This window comes from Mustelus asterias, chromosome 10, assembly GCF_964213995.1.
Source record: "Mustelus asterias chromosome 10, sMusAst1.hap1.1, whole genome shotgun sequence".
Lineage (NCBI taxonomy): Eukaryota > Metazoa > Chordata > Chondrichthyes > Carcharhiniformes > Triakidae > Mustelus > Mustelus asterias.
The window spans coordinates 63,735,764-63,754,538 of record NC_135810.1 but is presented as its reverse complement, the minus strand read 5'-3'; the positions used below and the strand labels follow the sequence as shown (position 1 = coordinate 63,754,538).

The 18,775-nt window shown below is 44.7% G+C and overlaps 1 protein-coding gene and 1 pseudogene across 2 annotated transcripts in view; both read right to left on the bottom strand.

Annotated features, from left to right (window-relative positions):
- LOC144499632 (cysteine and histidine-rich domain-containing protein 1-like) overlaps positions 1-16,424 on the bottom strand; it is a 44,064-nt gene extending 27,640 nt beyond the window's left edge. The window contains exons 1-2 of one of the 2 annotated variants that reach the window (XM_078221806.1): positions 16,226-16,386; positions 5,600-5,945 (exon numbers count right to left, since the gene is read on the bottom strand). In XM_078221806.1, coding sequence (XP_078077932.1) covers positions 5,600-5,663 — 64 coding nt within the window. In that variant the 5' untranslated portion in view covers positions 5,664-5,945; positions 16,226-16,386. Of the gene's footprint in view, positions 1-5,599; positions 5,946-16,225 lie in introns of both variants that reach the window. The other variant, XM_078221807.1, reaches the window with a different exon arrangement.
- On the bottom strand, positions 739-881 carry LOC144500178 (U2 spliceosomal RNA; annotated as a pseudogene).
- Positions 16,425-18,775: the final 2,351 nt, after the last annotated feature.

The following is an 18,775-nucleotide window of genomic DNA, read 5'->3' as shown; positions in this document are numbered from 1 at the left end:
CTGACCAGGAGTTAGGAATAGGTGCAGGTAGGATGTAGGAAATATGTTGAATCAAAAGGAAAGAATCCAGGTGGCCAGTGGTCCCCTTTATCCACGTGAAATCTCTGTATAGTATCTCCCTCTTAAGTTACCCAGGTTGACTCAAATTTTGTTCTCGAAGAATCAATTACTACTAAAATAAGAATCTTGCAACACTTTTTTGTTGTTTTTATTCCAATTCAATCAAATCAAGTCCAATTCAGAGTCTCAACAAGTTGAGACATTCCCCATCCAAGCTGACAAGACAGGGATCTCACCTCCTGTCTTGGGCTTGATATACATGATCCATGCAGATTGGATCAGCTGTGAAGCAGACAGGGGCGGCACGGTAGCACAGTGGTTAGCACTGCTGCTTCACAGCTCCAGAGACCTGGGTTCGATTCCCGGCTTGGGTCACTGTCTGTGTGGAGTTTGCACATTCTCCTCGTGTCTACGTGGGTTTCCTCCGGGTGCTCCGGTTTCCTCCCACAGTCCAAAGATGTGCGGTTAGGTTGATGGGCAATTTTAGCATGGCCACTTAGTGTCCTGAGATGTGTAGGTTAGGGGGATTAGCGGGTAAATATGTAGGGATAAGGGGGTAGGCCTGGGTGGGATTGTGGTCAGTGCAGACTCGATGGGCCAAATGGTCTCTTTCTGCACTGTAGGATTTCTATGTTCTATGTCAGGTTGGAGTAGGCATAGCTCCTCCTCCAAGGCTTGATCTCATTTGCATCTTAGCCAAAAGGCCGAGATGCCACTTTTAAAAATTGCTTCAAATGAAGCTAAAATGTAACCTAATGAATTCAACCAAGCACAGCATGTCGATACTACACTTGATCTTAGCCAAAAGGCCGAGAAGAAACATGCACATTTTTGCTTAAAGCGAAGGGATAATATAGTACCTCAAGTGAAGTGATTTTTTAAAAAAACATGCAGAGAGTTATTTTCCACTGTCTGCTTTCTTTATTTGGATGGTCCAATTGCAAGATTATGAATCAGTTGTCAAGAAATTAAAAGTGGTGGCCTTCGGTGATAGAGGCAAAACTATTTCCTACGATAAGCGAACAACAGTCTCCTCTCAGTAGCCATCATATTTCCCCAACATCATCTAGCAGTAGTTTTCAGAAGCACCAACAACTATAAAACTGATTCACCTTTTGGTCTGTAGACACTGGTAAGTGGATACTTGTGGGAAGGAGACCTTCAGTGACAGAGCCACCAATCTATCCCTTCTCATGTCCTTATTATGCTTCTATTATAGCACAAGGCTGAGGATACACCAGCCAATTGGTATTTTGGTAGTGTAGAACTATGGAAATATGGAAGACAGTATTCGGATAAATATCATTTTAGTGCATCATAATGTTTTATCATTGCTTTATGTCTCAGGTCACTTATTTATATTTGTTCCACACACTTGTGGTTAGGAATTCTGACATTCTAATCCAGAAATGCCCTTGTCCCAAGCATTCAGGGCAATAGGTTACATAGTGGATACAAATGGGTTTGAGTTTTGATATTAAAAAGTAATACCAGTGACATATGTTTTATTATATGTGAAAAATCATCAAGATCCCAAAGTCTGGGTCATTACAGTAGAAGCAGCCAATCAAGTCCATGCTGGTTCTTCAGTTTCTTGCTCAATAGCTCTGCAAGTACCTATCCAATTTGATCATCTCCATTTCCACCAACTTCTTGGGCATATCTCCTTGCATCCCTTGTCCAAAACCATAAAACTTTGTTCCCAAGTACCATCAGCTGATGGGGAGAGCTTTTGTGTACCTTGACCAAACCTGTCATATCTTGTAGACCACCCATCACATCTCCCCTCAATCTCCTTTGTTTCAAGGAGAACCTCAGCTTCTTAAATCTAATCTCGTAGCTAAAATCTCTGTGGTTCATCTTTCAGTCCTGGAATCATTCTGATAAATCTCTTCTGCACCCTCTAATGGAGCCCATCATTATTCCAAAAGTGTGATGAATAGGACACAAGACTCTAGTTGTGCCAAATAAAATCTTTATAAAGGTTTGCATAACTTCCTTGCTTTTGTACTCAATGTTTCCCATATGCTTTATGAACCACCCTTTCAATATATCTCATCACCTTCAAAGATCCATGAACATGCAACTCCAGGTCCCTTGTCCCTGCAACTCCAGAAGAGTGAAATTTTATCTCTCCTTATCCCTTCTGAAAAACGTATCACCTCACATTTCACTGCTAAATTTCACTTGCCACTTGTCTTTGGTATTGTTATGACTGCTAGGCTTCATAAATGTATGTTTTAAACCGTCTCTTTTAATTCAAGGAAAAACAAATGGTGGAAGTTGTGTTGACTTTGCCTGGTGTAAGCCCATGTGACATGCTTTCCACGGGACATGTGGCCCAGGTCAAAGTGTATTCAAAAACAGATGCAAACTTTACACCTAGACACTAAAGAAAATGCAGCTGGCCTTGCTGCTACAGACTCTCAAAATGAGTCAGACCAAAGGAATTGGGGAGAGGGAAACCACAACAGTTGCTGTTATGCTAGGCAACAGAAAAAGGACTGCCACTGGGTTAGCCACCCAGTGGAGAGCTAGCGAGGAAGAAATCCACAATCCAGGAAACAAGGAATTTGAAATGTTAGAGAACATGGAATCTTAAGAAGGGTTGAGTGAAAGCAAAATACTGCAAATACTGAATGAATTCAGCCAGAGGGGGGCTCTCTACACAGATGCTGCCGAAGTTGAGTATTTCCAGCATTTTCTGTTTTTGAGTGAACATAGAACATAGAACATTACAGCGCAGAACAGGCCCTTCGGCCCACGATGTTGCACCGACCAGTTAAAAAAAAACTGTGACCCTCCAACCTAAACCAATTTCTTTTCGTCCATGAACCTATCTACGGATCTCTTAAACGCCCCCAAACTAGGCGCATTTACAACTGATGCTGGCAGGGCATTCCAATCCCTCACCACCCTCTGGGTAAAGAACCTACCCCTGACATCGGTTCTATAACTACCCCCCCTCAATTTAAAGCCATGCCCCCTCGTGCTGGATTTCTCCATCAGAGGAAAAAGGCTATCACTATCCACCCTATCTAAACCTCTAATCATCTTATATGTTTCAATAAGATCCCCTCTTAGCCGCCGCCTTTCCAGCGGAAATTTTGAAGATTTGGTTCAAAAGGCCACCGTAAAATTCACATTGAAGAAGAGAGAAGGGACCATGATAACATTGGAGGAGTTTGACCAGACTCTTCATGGACACATAGTTTTAAGTTTAGAGTCTGGTATAATGTATAATGAGGTTTTCAGCTGCATTAATCTAAAGGGGAGATACTTTCTATGTGGTTTAGTATATTAGTTGTGTATTAAGTAATGTTCAATCAATCCTCACTTGGTACAGAACTTGAGTAGTGCTGATAAAAGAAATGTGCTATCGAAGCATCAGGACAGATGCAAGAGAACAACAATCTACACTGCATGAGGGTCCTGATTGGTCGGTAAGTGGACTTCCATAGAGACACTGCCATCACCATTCTGACTTGGAAATATATCACCATTCCTACACTGTCATTGGATCAAAATCCTGGAACTCCCACCCCAACAGAACTGTGGGTGTATCTACATCTCAGGAAATGCAGTGGCTCAAGAAGGCAGCTCACCATCACCTTCTCAAGGGCAACTAGGGATGGGCAATAAATGCTGACCTAGCCAGCAATACCCACATTCCATAAATGAACACAGAAGTTAACTGCCAAGATTCTTGCTCTTGTCCTGATGAATGAAAGACGAAGCACTTTGACAGCATACCTCTATTTAGTTAGTATTAATTTCAGTTTGTTGCCTACAGAAGGTCTAAAATGTGAAATCTTATCATGTGATCTTTTGCGTTGATCACTGGGAAGTTCTAAATATTTTTTAAATTATTGCTCTTTATTGGGATTGCAACAATGTCATTGACAAATTTTAAAATTCTACGCTCTATTCCAATATCCAAATCATATCAAAAAAAGCAACAATCCCAGTGGTCACCCTTGGAGAACACCAGCTTTTTATATGGTCCTTCCCTTAGAATACTGAGAGCAAGACATCAGTCCAGCTGACTTCTCCATTCTTAAGCAAAGCCAGCCTATCACATACATGCTGCCTAACAACTTCACCCCATCCATTACCTCTATACCATCTTGACTTCTACTGATACTTTTTTCAGCATCCTCTTCCTCAAAAGTCTCTACAAAGTACTCATTAACCACCAAGCATATATCACCCTCTTTGCCCCCTACCAGCCCCACCCCACCTTTCAGTTGGCATGTAATTAGTAATGAGTGGAAGACTTTTGGATTACTTTTTACGCTGCCAGTCTATTCTCAGGCCTGATTCTCACTTGAAGAATTCACCAACATACATAGAACATAGAACAGTACAGCACAGAACAGGCCCTTCGGCCCACGATGTTGTGCTGAGCTTTATCTGAAACCAAGATCAAGCTATCCCACTCCCTATCATCCTGGTGTGCTCCATGTGCCTATCCAATAACCGCTTAAATGTTCCTAAAGTGTCTGACTCCACTATCACTGCAGGCAGTCCATTCCACACCCCAACCACTCTCTGCGTAAAGAACCTACCTCTGATATCCTTCCTATATCTCCCACCATGAACCCTATAGTTATGCCCCCTTGTAATAGCTCCATCCACCCGAGGAAATAGTCTTTGAACGTTCACTCTGTCTATCCCCTTCATCATTTTATAAACCTCTATTAAGTCTCCCCTCAGCCTCCTCCGCTCCAGAGAGAACAGCCCTAGCTCCCTCAACCTTTCCTCATAAGGCCTACACCTTTTTTGATTCATTATATTCTCTATCTTCCTCATCATCCAAGAGGCTCTAGCTTTGGTTACCCCATTTTTCCATCTTAATGGAATGTACCTAGCAGGTGCCTAAAACATTTCAATCGTTTTTTGAAACTTCATTTACATTTTTACACTGACTAGATCCCCCCCCCCCATCCAATTAAAGTTAGCTTTCTTCTGATCTAGAAATTCAACTTTAGATTGTTCCTTCCTCTTCATTAATCTAAACTTCATATTACTACTACTCTGCTCCCATTCATTTGGCCCACATCATTCCCTAGCACCTGACCCTCTTTCCTGGATGGAAAAGAGCATACTAATCAAGGAAGTTCTCCTGAACATATTTCAGAAATCCCATCTCTGCCTTACCCTGTACTCTAAAACTATCCTAATCAATAATTGGATTGGACACCAATCCCTCCACTTTATAGGCCTTGCTCACCTGTGATTTCTCTTTAGGTGTGCTCCTCTGTTTGTCTCTTATATTTGTTGGTCTATAGAACATTGCCAAATGGAGAATATCCCATCACACTCCAGACTTATACCTTGCGGATTGTGGAGGCATCTTGGGGAATCAGGCGAGTTACTCACCACTGAACTCACTGACCTGCACTTGTAAACACAACGGAAGCAAACCAGAGGGAGATAGTTTGTGTTTGGAGGCGGGTTTCCTCCCTGTCCCATCCCGGGCCCTCAGCAGCTCACACTCAGCCCCAACATCACAACTCGGGTTCCCCCTTCGTCTTACCGTCGTTGTTTAGCTCGGGATTAAAACGCTGTCCGCAGCCTTTGTTGTAACACAACAGAGACATTTCCGTCCAGGAGGTTGTCAGAGCGAATCTTAAAGCAGCGCGGCCGCCTCACAACCTCCGCTCCGCGCTTCCTCCTCGGCAATCTCCGGACATCCTCGGCCGCTTCCGCGCTCGTTCTCGAACATTCCAGCAGGCGCTCGGCTGGCGCAGCGAGGATCGCGCGTGCGCAGAGAGCCGGCAGTGTTCTAGAACCTCAGCCAGTCTAGTGGGAGTTGTGACTAAATAGCAGCAGTATTTTTTTATGGGCGCTGTTTGATTTATTTTTATTTTGAGGTTTCAGCTCTGGAGAAATGAAATTAGGGATGATTAGGATCATAGAGGCTAATCACAGAAATCATTGAACCCCTACAGTGCAGAAAAGTCCATTCAGCCCATCAAACCTGCACCAGCAACAATCCCATACAGGACCTATCCCTGTAGCCAAAAATATTTACCCTACTTGTCCACCTGACACTAAGGGACAATTGTGCATGGCCAATCAACCTAACCAGCACATCTTAAGTTTGTAAGTTATAAGTTTATTTATTAGTGTCACAAATAGGCTTACATTAACACTGCAATGAAGTCACTGTGAAAATCCCATAGTCGCCACACTGCGGCACCTGTTCAGGAACACAGAGCGAAAATTTAGCATGGCCAATGCATCTTTGAACTGTGGGAGGAAACCGGAGCATCCGGAGGAAACCCACGCAGACACGGGAAAACATGAAAATTCTACACAGGCAGTCATACAAGGCCGGAATTGAACCCGGAAAGACAAGGAAGAAAGAAGGAAGGCAGCAATATTAAAAGGAACAAAAGCAGAAAATATTGGAAAATCTCAGCAGGTCTGATAGCAACTGTGGAGAGGGAATAGAGCCAGTGTTTTGAGTCAGAATGACCCTTCATCAAAGCTGTTTCTGTTTTTGCATTTTCGGCTTTTGTTTCAGATTCCAGCATCTGCAGTATTTTGCCTTTATCTCAGTACTAAAAGTAATTCTAGTAGTGGAGAGGAAGAATGTCCTGGAGTCGCCAAGGATAGAAATTATTTGGTAGAGCTAAGAAACAAGAGATACCATCATAATTCTGGGTGTATTCTATAGGCCACCAACTAATGGGAGAGTTGCAACAACTATAGTGTAGCCATATAGAGGCTTTAATCATCCCAATATAGACTAGTATAATAGTATAAAAGGGCAGAGAGAAAGAAGTTTCCGAAATGTGTTCAGGAAAATTTTGTGGATCAGTATATACAGCCCAACGAGGAAGGCCATATTGCTGGGTCTGGTTTTGGGAGATGAAGTGGGTCAAGTGTCAGTTGGGGAATGTTTATGGGACAGTAAGCACATTATCAAAAGGTTTAGGTTAGCTACAGAAAAGGAAAAGGAGCAATCCAAAATGAAAATTAATTGGCGGAAGCCCAATTTCAGCGGGTCAAGAACAAATCTGGTCCAGATAAACTGGAAACAAAAATTGGCAGGAAAAACTAATGGAATAACAGGTCGCCTTTAAAAAGCTGAGTTTATGTACAGTTAAGGTACGTTCCTGGGGGGGGGGGGTAGGTAAAACAAAAAAAAGCCAGAGCTCCCTGGATGACAAGTGATAAAGGGGTATGTATAAACAGATGTCAAATAAACTAGTTGAATATACAATGTTCAGAGGGGGATTCCAAAACGAAATGAGAAGCAAAGCGAGAGTTTGAAAAGAGACTGGTAGCTAACCATAAAAGGAATCCAATAGTCTTCTACAGACATAGGAATAATAAAAGGAGTGGAGCCAACTAAGGACGAAAAAAGCAATTTATGCAAAAAGATGGAAGGCATGCCTGTGGTATTTCACATAGTACTTCACACCTGTCTTTACCAAGGAAGAGAATGTTGTCAGCATGGATTCATGAAGGGAAAGTCGTGTTTGACGAATTTACTGGATTTTTATGAAGATGTAACGAGTGCAGTTGACAGAGGGGAACCGGTGGATATGGTGTTTTTGGATTTCCAGAAGGCATTCGATAAGGTGCCTCACAAAAGGTTACTGCAGAAGATTAAGGTACACGGAGTTGGGGGTAAAGTGTTAGCGTGGATTGAGGATTGGCTATCTAACAGGAAGCAGAGAGTTGGAATAAATGGGTGCTTTTCTGGTTGGCAGTTGGTGACTAGTGGCGTGCCGCAGGGATCGGTGCTGGGGCCTCAACTGTTTACCATATACATAGACGATCTGGAGGAGGGGACTGAGAGTAGGGTAACAAAGTTTACGGATGACACAAAGATGAGTGGGAAAGCGAATTGCGTGGAGGATGCGGAAAGTCTGCAGAGAGATTTGGATAGGCTAAGTGAGTGGGCAAGGATCTGGCAGATGGAGTATAACGTTGACAAGTGTGAGGTTATCCACTTTGGAAGGAATAATAGTAAAATGGACTATTATTTAAATGGTGAAAAATTACAACATGCTACTGTGCAGAGGGACCTGGGGGTCCTTGTGCACGAATCGCAAAAACTCAGTTTGCAGGTGCAGCAGGTGATCAAGGAGGCAAATGGAATGTTGGCCTTTATCGCGAGAGGGATGGAGTATAAAAGCAGGAAGGTCTTGCTGCAATTGTACAAGGTACTGGTGAGGCCGCAACTAGAGTAGTGTGTGCAATTTTGGTCCCCTTATTTGCGGAAGGATATACTGGCCTTGCAGGGAGTACAGAGAAGGTTCACCAGGTTGATACCGGACATGAGGGGGTTAGCTTATGAGGAGAGATTGAGTAGATTGGGCCTGTACTTGTTGGAGTTTAGAAGGCTGAGGGAAGATCTTATAGAGACATATAAGATAATGAAGGGGCTAGACAGGGTAGAGGCAGAGAGATTCTTTCCACTTAGAAAGGAAACAAGAACTAGAGGACACAGCCTCAAAATAAGGGGGAGTCAGTTTAGAACAGAGTTGAGGAGGAACTTCTTCTCTCAGAGAGTAGTGAATCTCTGGAATTCTCTACCCATTGAAGCAGTGGAGGGTACCTCATTAAATATGTTTAAGTCACAAGTAGATAATAAGGGAATTAAGGGTTATATTAGATCAGCCATGATCTTATTGAATGGCGGGGCAGGCTCGAGGGCTAGATGGCCTACTCCTGCTCCTATTTTTTATGTTCTTATGTCAAAGTCATTGTGAGAAGAGGTTCTTGAGACACTGGATGGGCTCGAAACAAATGACAGAGATGGTCTTAGAAAGGCTAGCTGTATTTAAGTCACCCATACCAGATCTGATAATCTGAGGGAAGTAAAGTTGGAAGTAAAGGTCACTGGCAATAATCTTCCAGTAGGTAATGGTGTGGTAGTTGAGGACTGGGGAATTGCAAATGTTACGTGAGACAATTTTTTTTTGCAGTGAAGTGATAGCTTTTTGGCAGGAAGAATGAGGAGAGGCTAAAGTGTAACATCTTAAAAAAGGTGAATGCTTGTGGGTATAAATTATTTAAGGTTAAGAAAGTGGTTAATTAAGCAAACAAGATCCTGGGCTTTATAAATAGGGGCATAGAGTATAAAAGCAAGGAAGTAATTGTGAAACTTTATAAAATGCTGGTTTGGCATCAATTGTGTCCACCGTGTCCAATTGTAGGCACCACACTTTTAAGGATTTGAAGGCATTAGATACAGTGAAGATTTACAAGAATGGCTCCAGGGATGAGGTACTTCTAGTTATGTGGATATATTGGAGAACATGGGGCTATACTACACGGGAAAGTTGACAGGAGATTTGACAGGTGTTCAAAACCATGAAGGGTCTGAAGAGGATAAATAGGGAGAAACTTCCCACTGGCAGATGATTTTGAGAACTAGATCAAAATGGTAAAAAAAAAAAGTAGTGTTATGATGATGGAGGAAAACCCCAATTACATACGGATTTACTGAACTTTTGAATAAGACCTGTGGTTTTAAAATGGACATTATAGGCCACAGCCATCTTTCTTGGCGTGTGCCACTGACTTCAAATTTGCCAGGGCTGCATGTTGCCATCCTGGGTTCAATGCTGCCTTAATGGTGAGGATACATACCCTCACCTCTTCTTTGACATTCAGATTGTGTGTGTAGCTCTGTGATGAGGTCAGGAGCCGAGTATCATTCTGCATTATTGAGCAGATTATTGATGAGGCGTCACTTGCTCATGGAATCATAGAAAGACAAGGCAATCACACCCTGCTTTCAGACAAGGATTCATCAAAAGTACAAAAGCCATTCAGAAACTAAATGTCATCTCCTGGGAGCTGATTATCATCCCAGCAGGAAAGAGATCCTGTGAGCAATGTTCCAGACTTGAGCCATCCTGGGATAAAAGCCAACTGCAAAACTTAGTCAGCGTGTGGATCACAGAAGGAAAGACAGCAGCAGAATCCTGCAAAAGGTTTTGCAGGTAACTCTCACATTGCTGAAGTAAACCAAGTCGACAGAGCCACAGCTGAAAAGAAAGCAGGGCAGCTTCTCAGCTAAATTGCAGAACATTAGAATCTCAAAACTGACCATCACCAGCACTACTGGAATCACAAATGGACATCTCAAGACTGATTCATTTTTTAAAAAAACTTTTGGACTCAATTCTCATTTCTAGTCTGTGTGAATATACACATGCTCTATCACTCTTCTTGCATTGAGAATCATACAACATAGAATCCCTACAGTATAGGAGGTCATTGGGCCCATCGAGTCTGTACCGACAACAATCCCACCCAGGCCCTATCCCTGTAGGCGCACATATTTACCTCGCTAATCCCCCTAACCTACACATCCCGGGACACTATGGGGCAATTTAGCACGGACAATCAACCTAACCCGCACATCTTTGGACTGAGCACCCAGAGGAGACCCACGCAGACACGAGGAGAATGTGCAAACTCCACATAGACAGTGACCCAAGCCAGGAATAGAATCCAGGTCCCTGGAGCTGTGAGACAGCAGTGCTAACCACTGTGCCACCATTAGCTCTTGAGTAGCAAATAACCTCTCTCTCTTTAAATTGGCTCCTTTTAAAACAGAAATATATTGGGCTGGGAAAAGGTATCCAGAAGGGATCCTTTGAAAATTAACCTTATTGCAAGTAACAGAGGATTGAATGAAGAAAGGGAACCAGCTCATCCCTCCTCACCCAGGGCAATTTGGGGATATACCATCTGGAATTTAACAAATTGAGGGATCTTATCTGGGATAACAAATTTGGGGAACCTCGCCTGGGAAACAGTCATAAAAATAGCAACTGGTTCCAATCCGAAAGGCAGATTTAATTGTAGCTGTCAAAAGGGATCAAGAGAATTATCTGAATAGAAACATTTGTAGTGTTATGAGATTCTTGCTCCCAGTGTGGACGGGAACGGGGACTGCAAGGAGGACGAGCAAACTGCCCACGGCACCGTGTTACAGGGAGCCGTTCAGATGGAGGAAGAAAAAAGAAATGTAGTGGTAATTGGGGATAGTGTAGTTAGGGGTATTGATACTGTTCTTTGTGACCAGGATCGAGAATCCCGAAGGTTGTGTTGCCTGCCTGGTGCTCGGGTCCAGGATATCTTATCTGGGCTGCAGAGGAACTTGGAGTGGGAGGGCAAGAATCCAGTTGTAGTGGTCCACATAGGTGCCAATGGCATAGGCAGAACAGGAACAAAGGTTCTGCAGAGGGAGTATGAAAAGCTAGGAGCCAAATTAAAAAGCAGAACCAACAAGGTGATTGGTGTGGGAGGAATGGGTTTGAATTCATGGGACATTGGCACAGTATTGGGGAAGATGGGACCTGTTCAGATGGGATGGTCTTCGTCTGAATCGTGCTGGGACCAGAGTCCTGGTGAATCGTATAACCAGGGCTGTAAATAGGGCTTTAAACTAAATAGGGGGGGGGGGGCACGGTTCAGGGGTGTGGGGAATTACAAAATCAGAGGTAAAGGAGAGGGTACGAGTGCAGGTTAATGATGAGGACATTCATCTAGTTAAAGGAGTCAAGGGCTCAGGCAGAGTAAAAAAGGTGACAAACACAAAAAGGGAGGTGGTCAACGCAGTGCAAGGAGATGGTCTGGGGAAGGATAACCAGTTTGCGACAGGTAGGGACAGAGCGTGCAATCAAAAGAATGCAAACAAATCGGGTCCATATAAAGGCTAGCATAAAGACACTTTACCTGAATGCACGTAGCATTCGAAACAAAGTGAATGAGTTGATGGCACAAATCAGTACAAATGGGTATGATCTAGTGGCCATTACAGAAACGTGGTTGCAGGGTGACCAGGACTGGGAACTGAATATCCAGAGGTATCAGACATTTCAGAAGGATAGACAGGAAGGAAAAGGAGGTGGGGTAGCTCTGTTAATTAAAGATAACATCAAGGCAGTAGCGAGAGACGATATAGGCTCCAAGGAGCAGAATGTGGAATCGTTGTGGGTGGAGATAAGGAATAGTAAGGGGAGAAAGTCACTGGTGGGCGTGGTCTATAGGCCCCCAAATAATAACTTTGAGGTGGGTCGGGCTATAAACAAGCAAATGATGGATGCGTGCAAAAACGGAACAGCAATAATCATGGGGGATTTTAACCTGCATTTTGATTGGTTGACTCAAGTCGGACGCGGTGGACTTGAGGAAGAGTTCTTAGAATGCTGTCGGGATAGTTTCCTCGAACAGTATGTTACAAAACCTACGATGGAGCGAGTTATCTTGGATCTGGTCCTGTGAAATGAGACAGGTAAAATTAATGATCTTCTTGTGAGGGATCCTCTTGGAATGAGTGATCACAATATGGTTGAATTTCTAATACAAATGGAGGGTGAGAAAGCAGGGTCCCAAACCAGTGTTCTCTGCTTGAACAGAGGGGAGTACAATAGGATGAGGGCAGAATTGGCTAATATAGACTGGGAGCGCAGACTAGTTGGTAGGACAGCTGAGCAACAGTGGCGGATTTTTAAGGAGATTTTTCTCAGTACTCAGCAAAAATATATTCCTGTGATAAAAAAGGAATGGAAGAAAAGGGATAACCAGCCGTGGATAACTGAGGAAATAAAGGAGAGTATTAAATTAAAAACCGATGCGTACAGAGTGGCCAAAACTAGTGGGGAATTAGAAGATTGGGAAAGCTTTAAAAAACAACAAAGAACTACTAAGAAAGCGATAAAGGAAAGATAGATTATGAAACAACACTAGCACAAAATACAAAAACTGATAGGAAAAGTTTTTACAAATATATAAAAAGGAAAAGAGTAGCTAAAGTAAATGTTGGACCCTTAGAAGACGAGAAGGGGGATTTAATAATGGGAAACGAGGAAATGGCCGAGGCCTTAAACAAGTTTTCTGTGTCGGTCTTCACGGTAGAGGACACAAATAGCTTACTGAAAATTGACGGTCGTGGGACTGTAGGGAGTGAGGTCCTTAAAACGATTACTATTACTAAAGAGGTAGTGCTTGGTAGGCTAATGGGACTAAAGGTAGACAAGTCCCCAGGCCCGGATGGAATGCATCCCAGGGTACTGAAAGAAATGGCAGAAGTAATAGCAGATGCGTTGGTTGTAATTTATCAAAATTTCACTGGACTCTGGGGAAGTGCCAGCTGATTGGAAAACAGCTAATGCGACGCCACTGTTTAAAAAAGGAGGTAGACAAAAGGCGGGTAACTACAGGCCGGTTAGCTTAACGTCCGTAGTTGGGAAATTGCTGGAATCCATCATTAAAGAAGAAATAGCAGGACACCTGGAAAAAAATGGTTCGATCAAGCAGACGCAGCATGGATTCATGAAGGGAAAGTCGTGTTTGACGAATTTACTGGATTTTTATGAAGATGTAACGAGTGCAGTTGACAGAGGGGAACCGGTGGATGTGGTGTTTTTAGATTTCCAGAAGGTGTTCGATAAGGTGCCTCACAAAAGGTTGCTGCAGAAGATTAAGGTACACGGAGTTGGGGGTAAAGTGTTAGCGTGGATTGAGGATTGCTATCTAACAGGAAGCAGAGAGTTGGAATAAATGGGTGCTTTTCTGGTTGGCAGTTGGTGACTAGTGGCGTGCTGCAGGGATCGGTGCTGGGGTCTCAACTGATTACCATATACATCGACGATCTGGAGGAGAGGACCGAGTGTAGGGTAACAAAGTTTGCGGATGACACAAAGATGAGTGGGAAAGCGAATTGCGTGGAGGATGCGGAAAGTCTGCAGAGAGATTTGGATAGGCTAAGTCAGTGAGCGAGGATCTGGCAGATGGAGTATAACGTTGACAAGTGAGGTTATCCACTTTGGAAGGAATAATAGTAAAATGGACTATTATTTAAATGGTGAAAAATTACAACTTGCTACTGTGCAGAGGGACCTGGGGGTCCTTGTGCACGAATTGCAAAAACTCAGTCTGCAGGTGCAGCAGGTGATCAAGAAGGCATGTTGGCCTTTATCGCGAAGGGGAGTATAAAAGCAGGGAGGTCTTGCTGCAATTGTACAAGGTACTGGTGAGGCCGCAACTAGAGTACTGTGTGCAGTTTTGGTCTCCTTATTTGCGAAAGGATGTATTGGCCTTGGAGGGAGTGCAGAGAAGGTTCACCAGGTTGATGCCGGAGATGAGGGGGTTAGCTTATGAGGAGAGATTGAGTAGATTGGGCCTGTACTTGTTGGAGTTTAGAAGGCTGAGGGGAGATCTTATAGAGAGATATAAGATAATGAAGGGGCTGGACAGGGTAGAGGCAGAGAGATTCTTTCCACTTAGAAAAGGAAACAAGAACTAGAGGACACAGCCTCAAAATAAGGGGGGGTCAGTTTAGAACAGAGTTGAAGAGGAACTTCTTCTCTCAGAGGGTAGTGAATCTCTGTAATTCTCTGCCCATTGAAGCAGTGGAGACTACCTCGTTAAATATGTTTAAGTCACAGGTAGATAGACTTCTGATCAATAAGGGAATTAAGGGTTATGGGGAGCAGGCAGGTAAGTGGAACTAAACCACGATCAGATCAGCCATGATCTTATTGAATGGCGGGGCAGGCTCGAGGGGCTAGATAACCTACTCCTGCTCCTATTTCTTATGTTCTTATGTTATGGAGAAAAAGAGTAAAGGGTAGGAGAGTTGCTCTTTCAGAGAGCAAACGTGGGCATGGCAGGCCAAATGACGTCCATCTGATTCTTTAAACTTAATTTACGGGATGTGGATATCGCTGGCTCGGCCAGCATTTATGCCCATCCCTAATTGCCCTCGAGAAGTAGGTGGTGAGCTGCTTTCCTGAACTGCTGTAGTCCTTATGGTGTAGGTACATTTACAGTGCCGTTAGAAAGTGAGTTCCAAGATTTTGACCCAGTGATAGTGAAGGAATGGCGATACATTTACACATCAGTATGGTGAGTGGCGTGGAGTGGAACTTCCCTTGTCCTTGGAGACGATAGCAGTCATGGATTGGAAGGTGCCGCCTAAGGAGCCTTCATGTGTGATGCTACACACTGCTGTTACTATGCATCAATAGTAGAGGAAACACTTCTTTGTAGAAGCTGTGCCAATCTAGCAGGTGGCTTTATGGTGCTGAGGTTCTTGAATTTTGTTGGCACTACAATCATCTCGGCAAGTGGAGAATATTCCATCACACTCCTGACTTATGCTTTGGAGGCAGGCTTCATGGAATCAGGAGACAAGTTACTCACAGTATTCCTAGTTGCTAACCTGCTCTTGTACCCGAGTTCAATTCCCGGCTTGAGTCACTGTCTGTGCGGAGTCTGTACGTCCTCCCCCTGTCTGCTTTGGTTTCCTCTCAGTCCGAAAGACATGCTGGTTAGATGTATTGGCTATGCTAAATTCTCCCTCGGTGTACCTGAACAGGTGCCAGAGAGCGGCAACTAGGGGATTTTCACAGTAACTTAATTGCAGTGTTAATGTAAGCCTACTTGTGACAATAATAAATAAAAATTTATACGGCCAGCACAGTTCAGTTTCTGGTCAATGTTAACCGTGGGATGTTGATAGTGGGAGATTCAGCTTTGGTAATGTCATGGGTGAAAAGTTTACATAATCAGCTCCTAAACAAATGTATATACATAATGCACGGTAGCACAGTGGTTAGCACTGCTGCTTCACAGCTCCAGGGACCTGGGTTCGATTCCCGGCTTGGGTCACAGTCTGTGTGGAGTTTGCACGTTCTCCTCGTGTCTGCGTGGGTTTCCTCCGGGTGCTCCGGTTTCCTCCCACAGTCCAAAGATGTGCGGGTTAGGTTGATTGGCTATGCTAGAATTGCCTCTTAGTGTCCTGGGATGCGTGAATTAGCAGGTAAAATATGTAGGGATATGGGGGTGGGGCCTGGGTGGGATCGTGGTCGGTGCAGACTCGATGGGCCAAATGGCCTCCTTCTGCACTGTAGGGTTTCTATGGTCTAATTCTTAATGACTGAACACCCCAAGATTATCTATAAATCGCACAGTTACCAGAGTTAAAATACAATTTAAAACCAAAACTCGGTGCAGTTCTAATTTCTTTGATTATCAATATAAGGAATGTGAAGATGATCGGAAGCAAACCAGAGGGAGATAGTTAGTGTTTGGAGGCGGGTTTCCTCCCTGTCCCATCCCGGGCCCTCAGCAGCTCACACTCAGCCCCAACATCACAACTCGGGTTCCCCCTTCGTCTTACCGTCGTTGTTTAGCTCGGGATTAAAACGCTGTCCGCAGCCTTTGTTGTAACACAACAGAGACATTTCCGTCCAGGAGGTTGTCAGAGCGAATCTTAAAGCAGCGCGGCCGCCTCACAGCCTCCGCTCCGCGCTTCCTCCTCGGCAATCTCCGGACATCCTCGGCCGCTTCCGCGCTCGTTCACGAACATTCCATCAGGCGCTCGGCTGGCGGAGCGATGGTCGCGCGTGCGCAGAGAGCCGGCCGTGTTCGAGAACCTCGTGTTCAGCGCGCGAAGATCCCCATTCATCAGCTCAGTCAGTGACTGGCTGATAGTGGGAGCACTGCCACTGACTGGCTGATAATGGGAGCACTGCCATTGACTGGCTGATAGTGGGAGCACTGCCATTGACTGGCTGATAGTGGGAGCACTGCCATTGACTGGCTGATAGTGGGAGCACTGCATTGACTGGTTGATGGTGGGAGCACTGCATTGACTGGCTGATAGTGGGAGCACTGCCATTGACTGGCTGATAGTGGGAGCACTGCATTGACTAGTTGATGGTGGGAGCACTGCATTGACTGGTTGATGGTGGGGGCAATGCTACTGGCTGGCTGATAGTGGGAGCACTGCCATTGACTGGCTGATAGTGGGAGCACTGCCAGTGACTGGTTGATAATGGGAGCACTGCCATTGACTGGCTGATAGTGGGAGCACTTCATTGACTTGCTCCTAGTCGGAATTGTGACAAATAGCGGCACTTACAGCATTATTTTTTTAATGATGCTGTTTGATGAGTTTTATTTTGGGGTCCCAGCTACGCTTGAATAGACGAATTAGGAAAAGGAGCAGATCATTTGGTCCCTTGAGTCTGCTCCACCATTCAATAAGACTATGGCTCATCCAACTGTGGCTTCAACACCACTTTCCTGCCAACACTGATATCCTCTGACTCCCTATTAATCTATCTACCTCTGCCTTAAAAATACTCCATGAGCAGAAACTTCACAGAAATCGGCATATAACCTGCCCTCAGCAATGGCAGGTTTTTCCACCATATTGTGCAACACTTTTGAGAAAGGAATTGAACAGGTATGGATTCCATGCCTGACTGCTGGCAGGTGGCTTCTGATTCATGCAGCCCGGCATCGTGTCAGTGCTTCAATGTTCCACACGGCATATTTCAGAACTGTCCCTGCACATGGCTAGCACACTTAAGAAGCTGCTGGGAAGTCATGGCTGCCAGACTCAGAAACATTCTGCACCCAAGTTCATCAACACCTCTCTTGAGCACCTGCTGGTCGCAATGAAGGTCCACTGCCATGTACCCTACTCGCGCTCTTCCTGGGCAAAGACCTGCAACCAAGATCACCAATCCAGCATGGCAGAAAATAATCCAACACACCCAGCAGAACAGGACAACTATCCATGCCACAAGAAGATGATGTTATTATTCTCATCACTTACTACTCACAGACCTATCACACATCTACAGGGGTCTCATTCACTGCCAGCTCAAGACGCACAGTTACTAGCGCTCCCACACGCATCTTTATCTCCCTTGCGAGTCATGTCCTCATCACCTTGCTGGTCCCACACACCATCCACACAAGCCAGACATCCTTATCATTTATCCTGGCAAGCATCCTGCTTACACTCTCTCCATCTATCTTCATGTAGGACAAACTGGCTCACAACAAGATGGAGAGATCCCAGATGGTTGGAGGAATGTCAGAATTCCAGATCCTCATGGATTTTGAGGATAGAGCTGGCCAGGGAGGACGTGGACATTCTTGTCCTGATGGTGAGGTTGGTGGTGCTCAATCAAGTGAGGATCCAGAACTGCAGCACCAATCAAACAACAATGCTGTGAGTCAAGTCTCCTGTTTCTTAGCCCCCTCACCTTTCTTTCGCAGGCACATCTGGGAAGCAGCCAAAGTGGTTCCTGAGCCAAATCCTCAACTCCATCACTGACAGCAGCACAGAAGAGGAATTCACAGACCCTGAAATAGAAGAACTGTCACAGTGCTTCACCAGTGCCGAGGCACATAACTCAGTGGACCTAGTTCCAGAGTTGCCTCATTGTCACAATCTGGTGAGCACATCACACATTCAGATCCAGAGCAGGTGGAGGCAGGGGCACCCCAGGACACCGGCATTTGGAAGATTGTTGTAAGCCAGGATTCTGCTCAGTCCGAGTCACAGGACGTGCCTCTGGACTCGGTCATGGCTCAGTTGCTGGAGTTCCAAAGGCAATTTGGAAAAATCAAGAAATTTCTCCTGCACGCCTCAGATTGCAAGGCTTCATGGAGGAGTCAGTCCATCTTCAGACTGAGGGAATAGCACCAACAGGCCAGCGCACTGAGGTCAACCCTGATAGGCTGGGGGCCACCATAGAGACCTTGCTCCAAGACTTCTATATTGCACTGCTGCAGGAGCTGCATTCCATAGCAGAGTTACTTTTTGGCATCTACCAGTGTCTATGCCAGAGTGAGGCGGGACTTCTCAAGCTCACTCCAGCTGCTCTTCCCTCTGAAGGAGGTAGCTAAGCATGCACAGGAAGGAGGATCA